This window comes from Chrysemys picta, chromosome 3, assembly GCF_011386835.1.
Source record: "Chrysemys picta bellii isolate R12L10 chromosome 3, ASM1138683v2, whole genome shotgun sequence".
Classification (NCBI taxonomy): domain Eukaryota; kingdom Metazoa; phylum Chordata; order Testudines; family Emydidae; genus Chrysemys; species Chrysemys picta.
Genome location: NC_088793.1, coordinates 5258461 through 5275538, shown reverse-complemented (window position 1 = coordinate 5275538; position 17078 = coordinate 5258461). Strand labels below are relative to the sequence as shown.

Below are 17078 nucleotides of genomic sequence, written 5' to 3'. Positions count from 1 at the left end.
CCCCCACATCCTGTCTGAAACACCTGTCCCCGCCCCTCTTACTTTCACAGGCCTCTGGCATTCAAGCCCCTGGGTTAGGCTGACCCCTCAATTGGGACAAGCTCAGCACAGTTCTGCTCCCCTTTAGTCATACAAGGAAGATAACAACATTGGTAACGGCAGGTCACTACCCTGCCCTCAGTCCTAAAGGGATTTGTAACCCAACACCAGCCAAAGCTGATCGCTTGGAGCTCCACAGCTCCTGTCTGCTGGATACCCACGCAGAGTAGGTGTGTTCATGTCAGTACAGTTTGCTCCTAAAGTCTCTCCCCTCCTGAAGTAGCTGTCAGGGGAGAGTTCATTCAGACCCTGCTTAAACTCATTGGCAGGGCCCTGCAGGGAAGCTGTCCTGCCACTCCCGACGCTGGCCTGGGTCTATGGGGGACACAGGGGTGGGAAGCCTGCAGAGAGGTCGATGCAGAGCACTGAAAATCCCTACAAAATACTTGGAGACAAGTCCATGAGGTTCAAAACTTAGTTCACCCTCACAGCGATAGACCAATGAAATGGCTGTAGTGGTGCCTGTGGCCTTTAAAGCCAAACCCCGGGTCCCTGTCTGGTTACCTAGCATCCCCCTGGTTATACAGCATCCCTGGAAACCAGGCTAGAAGGGACGTCCTACGCCATTTGCTGCAGCCGCCCCGGGCTTTATTCTGGCCCCATCTGACATCACTGAGGTTGCAGAGGAGTGACTGAGGGCACAACCTGGCCCATTTTTGCCCAGCAGGTAGCACTGTCCACTGCTGTAGCCGGGAAGTTATCCCCACCTCGCTCTAGACAACATAGTGCTGTAGAGGGGCCGGAGCGGCATTCTGGCACTTTTGCCACACGGAGGATGCCGTTGTGTTCTCAAAATGGCGTCCTCTGCTCAGTGTGACGGTCATGCTACATGGACGACGCCATTTGGTTGAGGAAATGGCGTCCTCTGCTCGGTGCATGGGAGGTCGCGCTGGTGGGGGTGTTCCCACACTGGCGGTGGCATTCCGGTCGTTGCCCATTCAGGACAACACCCCTTTAAGCGACTTATCCCTGGACAGATCTCAGGGTAGAAATAAATAGCAAGACCAGAGGCCAGATGGATGAGAACCCGTTCATGAGATCCAGCCCATTGGTCACATGCATTGCAAGGCCAGATCCATGGGGAGCCCTCCATAAAACGGCCGGTCTCCATGCTGAATCAGGGGGGTTGGCAGAGACGTAGCAATGAAGCCAAGTAGCTCCAGACGTGGTCACCCATCTACGCTCTTCAGACGGCAGAGCGTGCAGGGGAAGCTGTGCCCACTTCTGAAAGTCTCACCCCCAGAATCGGTCCCTCAGCCACGGCGTGACTAGCCAACTCCTCCCCTCACACCCAGTGACCACCTCCAGCCCTGTCTGTCTGTGTCCATGTTGCAGGAACCTGCTTCTTCCAGATGGTGTCCCTCCAGAGCGGCAATGGGCCCGTTTCTACATCAAGATCTACCGCGCGGAGGGGCTGCCCCGCATGAACACCAGCCTCATGGCCAACGTGAAGAAGGCACTCATTGGGGAGAACAAGGATCTGGTGGACCCCTACGTCCAGGTGCTGTTTGCAGGGCAGAAGGTAAGCGGGCTACTTGCTGAGCCGTGGCACTGGGAGATCCCCTGGGAAAGGCAGTCACCGGGCAAAGCTTCCCGATTTCCCATGTTCCTCTGTTGTGTCCAAACAACGTGAACAATGTTGTTGAGTGCTGTGCGATAGTCACCAGTCACAGGAAGGTCCCATTGCTTATGCTGGGAGGGGAGAATCGCTGGCTCAGTGCATGGTCCGTTGGTTACCACCGGCAGGGGCAACAGGCGAAGGCAGCCTGGTGGTCATTAGCCTAGGCCACTCCGCCATCCTGCTCCCGCTCTTCCCGTCCGGCAGGGGAAAACATCAGTGCAGAAGAGCAGCTATGAGCCCCTGTGGAACGAGCAGGTCATCTTCACGGAGATGTTCCCCCCTCTGTGCAAGCGGCTCAAAGTCCAGATCCGGGACTCAGACAAGGTCAACGACATGGCCATCGGCACCCACTTCATCGACCTGCGCAAGATCTCCAACGAAGGGGACAAAGGTAAAGCCCCGGGGCTGATCCTCCACCCTGCTGGAAAGGGCCGACATGACGGCGTAAGGGCCACTTACCTCCCCCTTCAGCCTAGAGATTAGTGAGCCTGGGTGCCCGGCTTGAGAGGCCTTGCTTCAGAAAGTGCTGCGCACCCATCTTCTGCAAATCAGGCCCTTTTAAGACATCTCCAGCAGGGCCCCGAAACCCACTAGTCACTTCCACGAGCTCTGCCACAAGCAGGTGCGAATCTGATACACTCCCACCTTGTTGTTGTTATTTGTATTACCGTAGCACCTATGAACCCTAATCGGTGCTAGGCGCTGTACAAACACAGAATAAAAGTCCACCCTGCCCCAAAGAACTAAGCAGCTAAGTGTAAGACGAGAGACAGCAGATGAAGACAGACAGGTGGGGGAGCACAAGGAAACGGTGAGATGATATTGGTCAGCGTGATGATAGGCAGTGGTATTTGCACACCAGCAGCCTGTGCTTACAGGCGCACGTCTGGGCACACGTCAAGGCACGCACCGGTGCAACTGTGCACATTCACACAGACCTCCATGCCCACGCCACTCAGGTGAGGCCATTTCCTGGTGTTTGCATTGCCCTCAGGGCCAGCTCCAGGCACCAGTGCAGCAAGCAGGTGCTTGGGGCGGCCAACTTAAAAGGGCGACACGTCCGTCTCTTCGGCGGCAATTCGGCGGCAGGCCCCTCAGTCCCTGTCAGAGGGAAGGACCTGCCGCTGAATTGCAGCCGAAGAATGAAGCGCTGGTAGAGCTGCCGCCGATCTCGGCTTTTTTTTTTTTTTTCCCCCTCCACTTGGGGCAGTGAAAACGCTGGAGCCGGCCCTGACTGCCCTCACCCTGTTCACCAGGCGTGTTCTCTCTGCTGCAGGTTTCCTGCCCACCTTCGGCCCAGCCTGGGTGAACATGTATGGCTCCACCCGGAACTACACCCTGATGGACGAGCACCAGGACCTGAATGAGGGCCTGGGCGAGGGCGTCTCCTTCCGCGCCCGGCTGCTCCTCAGCCTCGCCGTGGAGATCCTGGACACCAGCAACCCGGAGATCACCAGCTCCACCGAGGTGCAAATGGAGCAGGCCACGCCGGTCGCAGACGTGAGTCAACCCCGACTTTCCCTAGCCGGCTCCCGTGCCACATCTTGCAAATTGATGGTCAGGTTGCTTCACCCCTCCAAGGCCTGTTCACCCCTTGTCTCTCAGTCTAGCAAGCCTGGGGCAGGTGCAGTCCTGCCATCCCTGTAGGCATGTGCAGTCTCCATGCCATTCCAACCCTGGCCCCTGTTGGGACGCCCACCAACACTGAAAGTTAGTGCCAGCCAGGGGGCAGTTTCTGGGATCTGGAGACATCGGTCCTGTTAGAAACAGGTCACCAGAGACCCTTGTTTCACACGGCTACCAAACAGCCTTCATGCAGTGACAGCTGTGTGTGTCCCCCGCCTCCACCACCACCTCTTGGCGGGGATTGAACCAGTGACCAAGCAGTGAAAGGCTCCCTATCTAGAGGTGGACGACATTTTTCAACAACAATATTTTTTTGGGCAAAAAAAAAAAAGTAGATTTGGCGAACCTAAAACGTTTTGTCATTTTGTGTTGATTTCACTGAACGGTTCATTGAGGGAGAAAAAAACTAAGAACCAATTCTGAAAAATGGCGTCCTTTTCTTTCAGCCTTTTTGAAATGAAACATTTCCATTTTCAGCTCAAAACGCCTTTTGGTTTCAACGTTTCCTTTATTTCTTTTCTTTAAATCAAAAATGTTCCAAATCAAAACCAGAACGTTTTGTGGGACCTGAAGTGTTTGAGATTTTTACCTTTCAGGTCACGAAAAGTTTCACACGGTGTTCATTTTTGGTCCGACCCCCAAAATGATTTTTTTTTAAATTGCAAACAAACTGAGAAGCCTGTTATTCATCCAGCTCTGTTCTTACCTCATAACCCATCCCAGCATGGCCCAGAAGGCCTAAGAGAGACTAAGCTACCCTTTATCAACCAGAGGGATGCTCCATAAAGCAAGATTATTAGCAGTGCCACTTGGGTTGCTACTGCTCATGCTGTGAAGAAACACAGGCCTTCAGTCAAAACACATTGCCAATTTGCAGGCTTCCCATCTGCTATGCAGAGGGACCTTGTAGTTGCAACAGCCAGTCTCTAACGCCCCCCTCCCGCCATGTTAACAGCCAGAACTTTCTCCTGCAGAACTGCACGGGCAAAATGGAAGAGTTCTTTCTCTTTGGAGCCTTCCTGGAAGCGACCATGATTGACAGGAAGATCGGGGACAAACCCATCAACTTTGAGGTCACAATAGGTTGGTATTTTTGTGAAATGGGTTTCAATCAGTGGAGTTGATGAAATCCCAGGAGAAGGCCCGGGGCCCAGGATGCAGTATCGAGGGCCAAAGGAATCCCCCGTCATCAAGCGAGTTGGTTGGCTCCGTATTGACACTAACACGTGACAAAGCCAGGCAGGCTGACACACACCTTCACCTCACTAGAAAGAATACGATCACCATGTTCTGTGGGGGGTAAACGTAACCCACCAGGGCTGATCCGCCCATGACAACAGGCCTCCCTGCTGGCAGACGTAGGGTCTGTCTACACTGCAATCAGAGGTGAAACTGAAGCACGTGTAGACATACCTGAACTAGTTTTGATCTCGCTAGCTCCAATAACTGTAGCGGTGAAGCCACGGCAGCACGGGCTGTGCCAGTCCACCTGAGACCCAGGCTAGGTACATAAGTGTCCATGCTGCCCCAGTTCGCTGGGATTGCTGTTGGAAGTAGCTCCCTCAGAGCTAGCTCAGGCAGGTCTACACATGCCGTGGTGGTGTAGACGGACCTGAAGTCATGAAGCTCTGGAGAACTTGGTGCAATCCATCCTGGTGTTAAATAAATACCAAGGAGGGAGAGAAGATGTTCAGGAGTCCGGGATATGAGCCCCGGTCAGTGTTCACGGTCGTTAAACCTCCCTGACCTCCCCAGGATCCCTGGGGGAAATTCCTCCCCATCCTAAATCCACGGCACCTGACGGACCTGGGGCAAGTCCCACCCATGGTGGGCTGAGAGGGTAAGGGTTTCCTTTTGCTGCCCTCTTCCCAAGGCAACTACGGAAACCAGATCGACGGCACGGCCAAGCCCAGCCTGAAGAAGAAGAAGGAGGGCGGGGACGGCGAGCAGGAGGACTCCGAGCTGCTCCAGCACTCGAGCGAGGACGAAGCCGATGACGACGGGGAGCTGGTCTCCGTCTCCTCGACTCAGCCAATGAAGCCCCTGATCACTGACAGGCAAGTGTGCCTGGCTGGCCAATGGAATGGGGTGTTGCTGAAAATTGGGGGGGGGGTAAAAGAGGGGAGACCGTTGTGGTCTGTAATTAGATCGAACAGAATTTGGGGTCTCCTGCCTCCCAGGCGGTTGGGAAGCAGAGCGACTGGGCTCTTCCCACCCTGCTGGCTTCATTAGGGGATACTGCCTTCCAAGCCATCAGCAGGGTTACAGGACAACAGGTTAGGCCCTCCAGGCAGAGAAGCTGCTGGAGCTCCGGGCAGCTTTGAAGGGTCCCTTCTGATCTGTGCTCCAGCACGCAGATGAGACAGGCCAGCTGTGGGTGTTTGACTGCAGTATAGACAAGCCCAGAGAGACTAATTGACTGGTCCAGGGAATCTCTGCTGGAGCAGAGAACAAAGCCCAAATCTCCTGAGACCCAAGCTAGCACTCTAACCACTGGGCAGTCCTTCCTCCCTTAGTCTAGATCTCCTCTGCCTTGTCTATTCTCTGTCCACACTCCACCTCTTCTCATGCTCTCGAGGTGCAAGTTTTTGACTCCGACAGTAATTAACCATTGGAACAATTTGCCAAAGATTGTGTGGATTCTCTGTCACTGGCAAATTTTCAATGACTCTTGGGATGATTTTCTAAAAGCTCTGCTGTAGTTTACACAGGAATTCCTGTGGGGCAGCTCTCTGGCCGATGCTGTACAGGTATAATGGTCCAGTTTTGGTGCTCACAATTCAGGAAAAATGTTGATAAACTGGAGAGGGATCAGAGAAGAGCCAAGTGAATATTTCAAGGAATAAAAATACCACTGCCTTACAGTGGTAGGTTGAGCTCCTTGAGTCTAGTTAGCTTAGCAGTGAGAAAGTTAAGGGGTGACTTGATCCCAGACTGTAAGTATCTTCATGGGGAACAAATATTTAATCAGTGTAGCGGAGAAAAGTCTAACACAATCCAGTGGCTGGAAGTTGAAGCCAGACACATTCAGGCGGGAAGGCATAGATGCGTGACGGTGACGGTAATTGCCTATTTACCAAGGGGCGTGTTGGATTCTCCGTCACTGACAAGTTTTTAATTAAGATCGGATGTTTCTCTAAGAGCTCTGCTCTAGGAATTATTCTGGGGCCGGTCTCTGGCCTGTCATACAGGAGATCAGACCAGATGATCACAACGGTCCCTTCTGGCCTTGGGATCTGCAAACCTATGAATGAGGCTATTTGCAAGCGAGCAACCAGCAATTTCCCTTTGCTCAGGGCAATGGTCTGATCCTGGGGCCCGGCCCAAAGCCCCCTGAAGTTTATGGGAGTCTTTCCGTTGACTTCAGTGGGTTTGGAAGAGGCCTCCAGCGCTTAGTGCGACCTCCACTCCCATCCACCGTGCGCTCCCTGCTGGGCGCCGTGCAAGCCTGTGCGGGATCAGCGCCCTCACGCTGTCCTCTGCGGGCCTGTCAGGACGCTGGCCGGCAGTTCCCTCCCAGGTGCGCTCACGCTCTGGGGTATCCTTCCTCCCTTCCATGCAGGAATTACTTTCACTTGCCTTACTTCGAGAAGAAGCCCTGCATCTACATCAAGAGCTGGTGGCAGGACCAAAGGCGGAGGCTCTACAATGCCAACATCATGGACAAGATCGCGGACAAGCTGGTCAGTCTGAGGATGGGGCAGGGCTCCCAGGGGACTAGGAGACAAGGGAGGCTGCAGACACCACACCTCGTTCCCCTGCATTGACATCTGTGTCCACCCTGCAGCTGCTCACTGTGCATGAACAGTCCCATCGCAGGGACCGCGCTGGTGAACCCAGCCGCGCAGGGAGCCAAAGCCGGGACCCTGGTCTCCAGAGGGATGCGGGGGGCAGCCCTAGTTACAGCTCGAAGCTGAGGGAGAGCAGAAATCTCCAAAGACTGGCCTCATTAGCCTAACGGTGAGGGATCCCCACGGCGACGTCACAGAAGCCCCACCCAAGGAGGCGTGAAGTCGCTGGGGAAAAGCCCCAGAGAAGGCCCAGAACTGGTCTCCTCTGACTGTGTGAGTTAGCGGCACAGAGCTGGCCCCAGCCCTCGCCCCGCTGAACCTGGCTGGCTGGCCTACTGAACAGGGTCCCCTGCCCCTGCCCGGCCTGGAAGAGGGAGGGGAAGGGGCTTCTCGCTCCCAACGTGGCTCTCCCCGGGGGAGCTGCGGTTCCATCCTGCCCCCGGTGACGCGTCGCCTCCTTCTCTCCTCGCCGTTCCAGGAGGAGGGGCTCAACGACGTGCAGGAGATGATAAAGACCGAGAAGCCGCACCCTGAGCGCCGGCTCCGAGGGGTCCTGGAAGAGCTGAGCAGCGGATGCTTGTGAGTGGGAAGGGGAAAGGGAAAGAGGCAGAGAGACAGTGGAAAGTCTCAAGGACTCAGCCACCAGGGCCCTGTGAGCGTTACAGCCTCGTACACGGGGGGCAGCCCCCGCCGGGCAGCCCCCAGCAGCATGTGCCAGTAAGCCAGTTGCCCGTTAGCTGTATTGCAGGGCGGCTGACGGAGCCTGGTGGGCGGCTAGGCGATCTACCTGCTGCACAGATCCTTGGCAGGGAGCGGGGATCCTGGTCTGTCCCCACTGGGTGAAATTCACCCCGTGCCTGGCCGGCGCGCCACGTCCATCCCTCTCACGCCCTTCCCGTGCCCTCGGCTGCTGTCTCTCCTCTCCTGAGCCCCACGTGACTGCCGATGTCGTGTCTCTCTCCCCCGCCAGCCGCTTTGTGACCCTCGCCAACAAAGACCAGAGCCTCTCTGCCCGCACCCGACTGGACCGAGAGCGGCTCAAATCCTGCATGCGGGAGCTGGTGAGAACGTCTGGCGGGTGGGGCGGGGTGAAAGGTCAGCGAGTGGCAGGGGGGGCCTCTGGGTGCTGTCAGTCGGATATGGAGCCCAGCGCGCCAGGGGAAAGCTGTACCTGCTGGTGGTGTTCAGTGAAATGGGATTGGCAGCCCCGCTACCCACCGCTGCTCCTGGCTGTTGCTTGGCAGCCTCCAGGACTGTATGGAGTATGGGAGCTGTGCTCCCCCGGGGAACAGGGAGAGACATGCCCTGTCCCTTCCCAGGCTGTCTCTAATCACTGCATAGAGGTCTCCAGGGCTGCCAAGCCAGCCCCTTTCACTAGGGTGACTTTCTCTGTCCCTTGGTGTAGCTACTTCCTGCACTTACAGGCATTAACCAATCCGCTGCCTGGGAAGTCGGCATCACCATCCCCTTATTATAGGTGGGGAAACTGAGGCACCGTCCTTCCACCCCTCCTCACTGCATGCAGACCTGCCCTGTCTTTTTCCCTTCTCTCTGGTCCTTCTACCGCTCGCTCACCGCCATTGTTCCCGCAGGAGAACATGGGCCAGCAAGCCAAGACCCTGCGGTCGCAGGTGAAGAAGAACACGATGAGGGACAAGCTGAAGCTGGTGCAGAACTTCCTGCAGAAGCTCCGCTTCCTGGCGGACGAGGTGAGCAGGAGCCGCCTTTCCCCACTGACCCTGGGCGTGAGCCTGGCTGGCCGCTAACGGGGAGCTGCTGGCCCCCGGGAGAGGAAAACAAGCAGCCTCTGTGGGTGGCTGTTGCTTTGTGCATCGAAGATGCATCTGAAGAAGTGAGGTTCTTACCCACGAAAGCTTATGCTCCCAATACTTCTGTTAGTCTCAAAGGTGCCACAGGACCCTCTGTTGCTTTTTACTCCCTCACATAACACAAGAACTAGGGGTCACCAAATGAAATGAATAGGCAGCAGGTTTAAAACAAACAAAAGGAAGTATTTGTTCACACAACACACAGTCAACCTGTGGAACTCCTTGCCAGAGGATGTTGTGAAGGCCAAGACTATAACAGGGTTCAAAAAAGAACTAGATAAGTTCCTGGAGGATAGGTCCATCAATGGCTATTAGCCAGAATGGACAGGGAGCCTCCGTTTGCCAGAAGCTGGGAATGGGCGGACAGGGGATGGATCACTTGATGATTCCCTGCTCTGTTCATTCCCTCTGGGGCACCTGGCATTGGCCACTGTCAGAAGACAGGATACTGGGCTAGACGGACCTTTCGTCTGACCCGGTATAGCCGTTCTTATGATACCCACGCCTAGGCCTCATTGACTTGCCTACTGTACAAAAGTGCATTGGTTGATTTGAATGGGCAGGTAGCAATGGCTGGGTCTTCTGCAGGGATTGAACCTGGAATCTCTGCAGGTAAATTCAGCTATGAGCCTCCAGGAAGCTCTTCATATGGACCAGCTGCTAGAGGGGGACGAAGAGCCACACAGTGTTAACGTGGGTTACACACAGCCAGTTCTGCCCTGTGCGTAGGCTTGGCCCGAAGGGGGAGGCTGGCGGCTGAATGGGGGCTGGGAGCTGTTGAACAGAGGGGAACTCAGGAGGGGACTCAGGTTGTGCAGTGAATGGTGCTGTGAAAACGGGGATGACGTTAATAACTCTCATAAATCACCAGCCTGGAACAGGGCTGAAGGTCTGTCCGTAAACCGGCCAGCGAAGGCAGCCTGGTCCCTGCTCCTGACAGCACGCGACTGGCCACGTCCTAACTTTTGGTTGACTCCACCCAGGAGAGGGGCTGTAGCAGCCCTAGGTAGGAGAGCTCACCGGGAATTTTCCATTCAAATATATTTCAATGGAAAACACAGCTTCCACCAAACCAACCTTTGCCCTGGGAAAATTCCCGTTATGCAGAATTGTTTCAGGTGCGGTTTGTTGGTGCTTCGTGGGAGTTCTAATTTTGGTGCCTCGTGTTCCCATTCTCCTCTATGGACCCTGGCATTCCCATGATGCACCACAGAGCCCCCTCTGGTTGGGTTGCCAGAGTTCCGTGGCTGCAATGTATCATGGGAAATGTAGTCTGGCCAGGGAGCTCAGCCGATATGTGACTGAACTACAACTGGTGCCCACAATTCAGGAAGGATGTTGATAAATTGGACAATGTTTAAATGGAGATTGGATGTTTTCCTCAAAGGTCTGTTCTGGGGATTACTAGGGGGCAGTTCTCTGGCCTGTGTCAGACAGGTCAGACTCGCTGATCGCAATGGTCTCTTCTGGCCTGGATCTTTCTGAATCTATGAACTCCCATGAGGCCCTGGGCAGGTAGCAGGCAGCTCATTGTCAAACCAAGCACATAAAAACGCTGCGGTCGGACATTTCCAAATTAAAATTTCAATTTGGGGCAAAACCAAAGGATGGAATATTGGAACGTCCCACAAGATAGAAACTCCGATTTCCTCACGGCTTTACTATATACACAGCGTGCTGCTGGGGGCCCAGCCGGAGAGTTAACACTCCTTGAGACCTCAGCGCGGCGTGAGATCTGTGCGCTGCCCCCCTCTGCTAACGACCCTGAGGAGCAGTCAGGCCTCAGGAAATTAATTCAGGGCAGTCGCCCGGCCTGGATGCTCTGCACGAGGCCAGACTGGGTGATCACCATGGTCCCTTCTGGCCTGGGAATCTATGAATCCACACAGGGAGGCTTAAAACCGTCTCTAAGGAAGGGAGTGGGGGACCCTACAGTGACTGAGCCCGGGGAGACACTGGACAAGTCCATCCCCGGGTGCCTCAGTCAGTGTCACGAAGGAGGGGAGAGCTGGTGGGACGCCCCCCACCGGTCCCGGGGAAGGGTGCCTGGCCAGGCCCGCCATGTTGAGCGGGGCCTTGTTGGGGTTCGCAGCCACAGCACAGCATCCCCGACATCTTCATCTGGATGATGAGCAACGGCAAGCGCATCGCCTATGCCCGCATCCCCTCCAAGGACATCCTGTACTCCATCGTGGATGAGGAGACCGGCAAGGACTGCGCCAAAGTGAAGACCGTCTTCCTGAGGGTAACCGGCCTGTGCTCGGATGGGGCCGCCGCGGCCCACGCCGGGGGGGGGAGGCGGTTGGAGAGAGAGACAGGAGGAAGAGGGGAGGGTGAAGAGAGGCAGGGGAGGTGCATAGAGGCTGGGGAAAGGGAGGAAGGAGCTGAGTGTCAGGTACTGGGCGCTGCTGCAGGTGAGGTACCAGTATCTGAGCTGGAAGAGTGGGAGGCCTTCTGCTGGGTTACATGCAACAGGGGTAGGTGCCAGGTGGCTCTGAGCCCACAGGGCAGGAGGTGGGTGCTGGTTGGACAGCGCGGTGGGTCTGACCCCGTAGGGCAAGAGGTGGAGGGTGGGTCAAATGCCACGGTGGGTCTGACCCCGTAGGGCAGGAAGTGGGGAATGGGCTGAACAGCATAGTGGGTGACCCCATAGGGCAGGAGGTGGATGGTGGGTTGGACAGCATGGTTGGTCTGACCCCATAGGGCAGGAAGTGGGAGGTGGGCTGAATGGCATGGTGGATCTGACCCCGTAGAGCAGGAGGTGGAGGGTGGGTTGGACGGTGCAGTAGGTCTGACCCCATAGGGCAGGAAGCGGGTGCTGGGTTGGACAGCATGGTTGGTCTAATCCCATAGGGCATAATGTGCGGGGTGAGATGAATGACGCAATGGGTCTGAGCCTATAGGGCAGGAGGTGGGGGGTGGGCTGAATGGCGTGGTGGGTCTGACCCCGTAGGGCGCGGGGGGGGGGGGGGACTGAATGGCGCGGTGGGTCTGACCCCAGAGGGCGGGCGGGGGGGACTGAATGGCGCGGTGGGTCTGACCCCAGAGGACAGGAGGTGGGTCTGGTCTGGCGTGCTCTGTGCCCCAGCTGAAGCTCTCCCCCCTGTGCCCAGCTGCCCGGGAAGAGGGGCTTCGGGCCGGCCGGCTGGACGGTGCAGGCCAAGATGGAGATCTACCTGTGGCTGGGCCTCAACAAGCAGCGCAAGGACTTCCTAAGCGGCCTGCCCTGCGGCTTCGAGGAGAAGAAAGCCAGCAAGGGCCTCGGCCTCCAGGCCTTCCCACCCATCAGCCTCCTCTACACTAGTAAGAGCCGCCCGTTCTCCCTCTGCTCCCTTGGGTGCTGATCTTGGGGGCCGTGCTGGGGGCTGCTGCCGGCTGAGTCACTCCCAGGGCGACGCTGGGATTGATGGCAGCCTGGTGTGGGGAGCCGTGCTGCCTGCGAGGGGACTGTGTTTGTGGAGCCCTTCCTTCCCCACATGGCCCTTCCCTACTGAGCCCATCCGCCACGGGTCAGGAGTGGCCCCAGCGCGGGCTCTGCGCCGAACGCCTGCCTGCCGCCGCCGGTTCTGTGCAGCAGAAATCTGCAAGGCAGCCCCAGCCCTCTGCGCATCCCGCAGGCACCTCTCCGTCCGGAGCAGCCCCCGTCCATGCTGGGCCAGAGCTAATCACTGCCCCGAATGCCCCGGGGTGTCCTGCTCTGAGCGCCGCGGCTCAGACATCTCTGGTGCTGCCTGCCTGCAGCTGATATGAGTCAACAGTGTGCCTTGTTGCCAAGAAGGCTAACGGCATTTTGGGCTGTATAAGTAGGGGCATTGCCAGCAGATCAAGGGATGTGATCATTCCCCTCTATTCAGCACTGGTGAGGCCTCATCTGGAGTACTGTGTCCAGTTTGGGGCCCCACACTACAAGAAGGATGTGGAAAAATTGGAAAGAGTCCAGCGGAGGGCAACGAAAATGATTAGGGGGTCTGGAGCACATGACTTATGAGGAGAGGCTGAGGGAACTGGGATTGTTTAGTCTGCAGAAGAGAAGAGTGAGGGGGGATTTGATAGCTGCTTTCAACTACCTGAAGGGGGGTTCCAAAGAGGAGGGAGCTCGGCTGTTCTCAGTGGTGGCAGATGACAGAACAAGGAGCAATGGTCTCAAGTGCAGTGGGGAGGTCTAGGTTGGATATTAGGAAACACTATTTCACTAGGAGGGTGGTGAAGCACTGGAATGGGTTACCTAGGGAGGTGATGGAATCTCCATCCTTAGAGGTTTTTAAGGCCCGGCTTGACAAAGCCCTGACTGGGATGATTGAGTTGGGGTTGGTCCTGCTTTGAGCAGGGGTTGGACTAGAACCTCCTGAGGTCCCTTCCAACCCTGATAGTCTAGGATTCTATGAGTCTCACCCCCTCCTTTCCTCCAGAGAAGCAGGTGTTCCAGCTCCGAGCCCACATGTACCAGGCCAGGAGCTTGTTCGCCGCAGACAGCAGCGGCCTCTCCGACCCCTTTGCCCGAGTTTTCTTCATCACCCAGGGCCAGTGCACGGAGGTAAGAGCCAGGCCCCTAAACCGGGGACGGGGAGATGGGCAGGTTTGCATCTGAACTCGCTGGGCTGAATTTCTGGGCTGCTAGACTGCAGCAAACCTGGTGAAGCGTGAGGGGTAATGAAAACACCGCACATCAAGTGCTGCCCGGACGTATAACACGCTGGCAAGGTGTGCGACAGGTGCCCCTCTGGGCCTGGCCCCCAGCAGGATAACAGTCTACTTAGTGCTGCTAGCTGATGGAGATTCCCCTTTAGCTCAAGCCAGGGAGGGCTGCATTGGGGCTGTAAAGATCTGGGGTTTGAGCCCTGCTGTTGGATGTGCATCCATTGAGTGATCCTGTCGGGATCCCCATTTTACACGGAGAGAAGCTGATACACGAGCAGAATAAATGACCTGCCTGAGGTCCGACGGAGAGTCGGTGTCGGAGCTCTGGGGCGCTCCCAGTGCTGTGCTTCAGCCACTAGACCTCACTTCTCTTTCACTCGGCGCCTTCAAGATGTGGTCAAGGCTCCACCAACAAAGGCGAAGCTCTGCCAGCTGGGAGGAGATTGCCTCCGGGCTTCCCGGCTCTGGGACCCGCCTTCTCGCCGCCATAGTTTTAAAGCAGCCATCTTGTATCTCCAATGCATTGGTGCGGGAAGTACCCGGAGAGTACGTCTGCCCCTCTCCTCCCTGTAACCACAGCCCTGGTGCTCTTTCCCCTTCCTGCTCCTCCAGGTGCTCAACGAGACGCTCTGCCCGACCTGGGACCAGCTGCTGGTCTTCGACAACGTGGAGCTCTACGGGGAAGCCCACGAGATGCGGGACGACCCCCCCATTATCGTCATTGAGATCTACGACCAGGACACGGTGGTGAGGGAGCGCCCCGGCGCGGCCCGCTGGAGCACAGTGCCAGGGACTGGGGTGGCGGATTAGTCACGGGCACACAGAAGACACGGTGTTGGTGTTGGCTGTGGAAAGCCGCTTGTCCCCCGGCACCGTCCCTAACTACCCCCGGGCACCACCCCCAAAGCAGAAGGAAGAGGCTGCAGAACACAAGGGCTGGGGCAATTACGCAGCCGGTGCTGCGTGTAACAGGCTGCTTCAGTGGCACAGAGTGGCTGAACTTTCCTGCTAATGTGAGAGAGTCAGCGACTGTGAGGCTGAAGGCAGGGAGACGTTAGTCAGGCCTTTACCTCTGCAACAGCACCTCAACCCTGACCCGCAGCCCCCTGGTATCCACTCATGTCCCGACCCACAGCCCCCTGCTATCCACTCCTGTCCCCAGCTCTGCCAGTGCCCCTCCCTCCCGATCCGCAGCCCCCTGGTATCCACTCCTGTCCCCAGCTTTACCAGTGCCCCTCCCTCCCGACCCGCAGCCCCCTGGTATCCACTCCTGTCCCCAGCTCTGCCAGTGCCCCTCCCTCCCGATCCGCAGCCCCCTGGTATCCACTCCTGTCCCCAGCTTTGCCAGTGCCCCTCCCTCCCGACCCGCAGCCCCCTGGTATCCACTCCTGTCCTGACCCACAGCCCCCCTGCTGTCCACTCCTGTCCCCAGCTCTGCCAGTGCCCCTCCCTCCCGACCCGCAGCCCCCTGGTATCCACTCCTGTCCCGACCCACAGCCCCCTGCTATCCACTCCTGTCCCCAGCTCTGCCAGTGCCCCTCCCTCCCGATCCGCAGCCCCTGGTATCCACTCCTGTCCCCAGCTCTGCCAGTGCCCCTCCCTCCCGATCCGCAGCCCCCTGGTATCCACTCCTGTCCCCAGCTTTGCCAGTGCCCCTCCCTCCCGACCCGCAGCCCCCTGGTATCCACTCCTGTCCTGACCCACAGCCCCCCTGCTGTCCACTCCTGTCCCCAGCTTTGCCAGTGCCCCTCCCTCCCGACCCACAGCCCCCTGGTATCCACTCCTGTCCCGACCCACAGCCCCCTGCTATCCACTCCTGTCCCCAGCTCTGCCAGTGCCCCTCCCTCCCGACCCGCAGCCCCCTACTATCCACTCCTGTCCCCAGCTCTGCAATGCCCCTCCCTCCCTCCCTCCCGACCCACAGTCCCCTGCTATCAACACCTGCTCCCTCAGCTTCGCCAATGCCCCTCAATTCCAACCCACAGCCCCCCTGCTATCCATTCCTGTCTCCCAGCTCTGCCAGTGCCCCCCCCCCCCCCGACCCGCAGCCCCCTGGTATCCGCTCCTGTCCCGACCACAGCCCCCTGCTATCCATTCCTGTCCCCCAGCTCTGCCAGTGCCCTCCTTCCCGACCCGCAGCCCCATGGTATCTGCTCCTGTCCCAACCCACAGCCCCTGCTATCCGTTCCTGTCTCCAGCTCTGCCAATGCCCTTCCTCCCGACCCGCAGCCCCCTGGTATCCACTCCTGTCCCGACCCACAGCCACCCTGCTATTCAGTCCTGTTCCCAGCTCTGCCAGTGCCCCTCCCTCCCGACCCACAGTCCCCTGGTATCCACTCATGTCCCAACCCACAGCCCCCTGCTATCCGCTCCTGTCCCAACCCACAGCCCCCTGTTATCCGCTCCTGTCCCGACCACAGCCCCTGTTATCCGCTCCTGTCCCAGCTCTGCCAGTGCCCCTCCCTCCCGACCCGCAGTCCCCTGGTATCCATTCATGTCCCGACCCACAGCCCCCCTGATATCCGCTCCTGTCCCCAGCTCTGCCAGTGCCCCTCCCTCCCAACCCACAGCCCCTGCTATCCACTCCTGCCCCCAGCTTTGCCGAGGCCCCTTAATCCTGACCTGCAGCCCCCCTGCTATCAACACCTGCCCCCAGCTTTGCCGACGCCCGACCTGCAGCCCCCCTGCTATTCCAGCACAGGGCTCCCCACACACACGGGGCAGGGATCGTGGTATATTAAGGAGGTCCCAGCCATGAAGTGACCCTGACATCCACAGACCCCTGGAGAACAGGGCAGAATCTCTTGATTCAGCGAGCCGTGCCAGCTCTTCCTCTCGATCCACTTCCTGATCCGCTTTCCGCACAAACCTGCCCCGCAGCCTGGGGCGAGCCGTGGGGCTGGGCTGGGGGGGGGTGGGAAGCGGCCACCTGGACACGCCCAAGCTCTCTCCCTGCCTTTCCAGGGCAAGGCGGACTTCATGGGCCGCACCTTTGCCAAGCCGGTGGTGAAGATGTCGGACGAAGACTATGGCCCCCCGCGCTTCCCGCCCCAGCTGGAGTACTACCAGATCTACCGGGGCAACTCCACGGCCGGGGACCTGCTGGCGGCCTTCGAGCTGCTTCAGGTAACAGCCCAGCCCGCGGAGCGAGGTAGCAGATAATTCCACCCTGGGCGACCCCCTGCGCTGGGAGCTGCACCGGCAACGTGGGGTGCTGGGTGTGGCTCATGTATCGCAGCGGGTGTGAGCTGGAGACGCTCCCAGGAGAGACGGGCGAGCACAGCCCCTACCAGCGCAGCCTGCCGGCTCTCCTGGCCGAGGGGCAGCAGAGGGCCTAGGCTAAGTCCTCGCTCAGCGAGTCCCCGCTTCCCGCTGGCTGGGGTGAGGCCTATGCTGAGGAGTGGGCCAGCAGGGGGCAGCATGTTGGGGTGGGATCTGCTCCTGGCATTTCACCAGTCACCCCTGGTCGGACCC

The 17078-nt window shown here is 58.0% G+C and overlaps 1 protein-coding gene across 8 annotated transcripts in view; it reads left to right on the top strand.

Moving 5' to 3' along the window:
- Positions 1–17078, top strand: part of LOC101940868 (otoferlin) — a 201331-nt gene that overhangs the window by 152483 nt on the left and 31770 nt on the right. For all 8 annotated transcript variants that reach the window (XM_065587421.1, XM_065587420.1, XM_065587417.1 and 5 more), the window contains 14 exons: positions 1435–1621; positions 1925–2111; positions 2997–3220; positions 4321–4429; positions 5220–5403; positions 6909–7029; positions 7616–7716; positions 8108–8198; positions 8730–8846; positions 11059–11211; positions 12080–12269; positions 13376–13500; positions 14217–14351; positions 16569–16730. In XM_065587421.1, the coding sequence (XP_065443493.1) occupies positions 1435–1621; positions 1925–2111; positions 2997–3220; positions 4321–4429; positions 5220–5403; positions 6909–7029; positions 7616–7716; positions 8108–8198; positions 8730–8846; positions 11059–11211; positions 12080–12269; positions 13376–13500; positions 14217–14351; positions 16569–16730 (2086 nt within the window). The remainder of the gene's footprint in view (positions 1–1434; positions 1622–1924; positions 2112–2996; positions 3221–4320; positions 4430–5219; positions 5404–6908; positions 7030–7615; positions 7717–8107; positions 8199–8729; positions 8847–11058; positions 11212–12079; positions 12270–13375; positions 13501–14216; positions 14352–16568; positions 16731–17078) is intronic.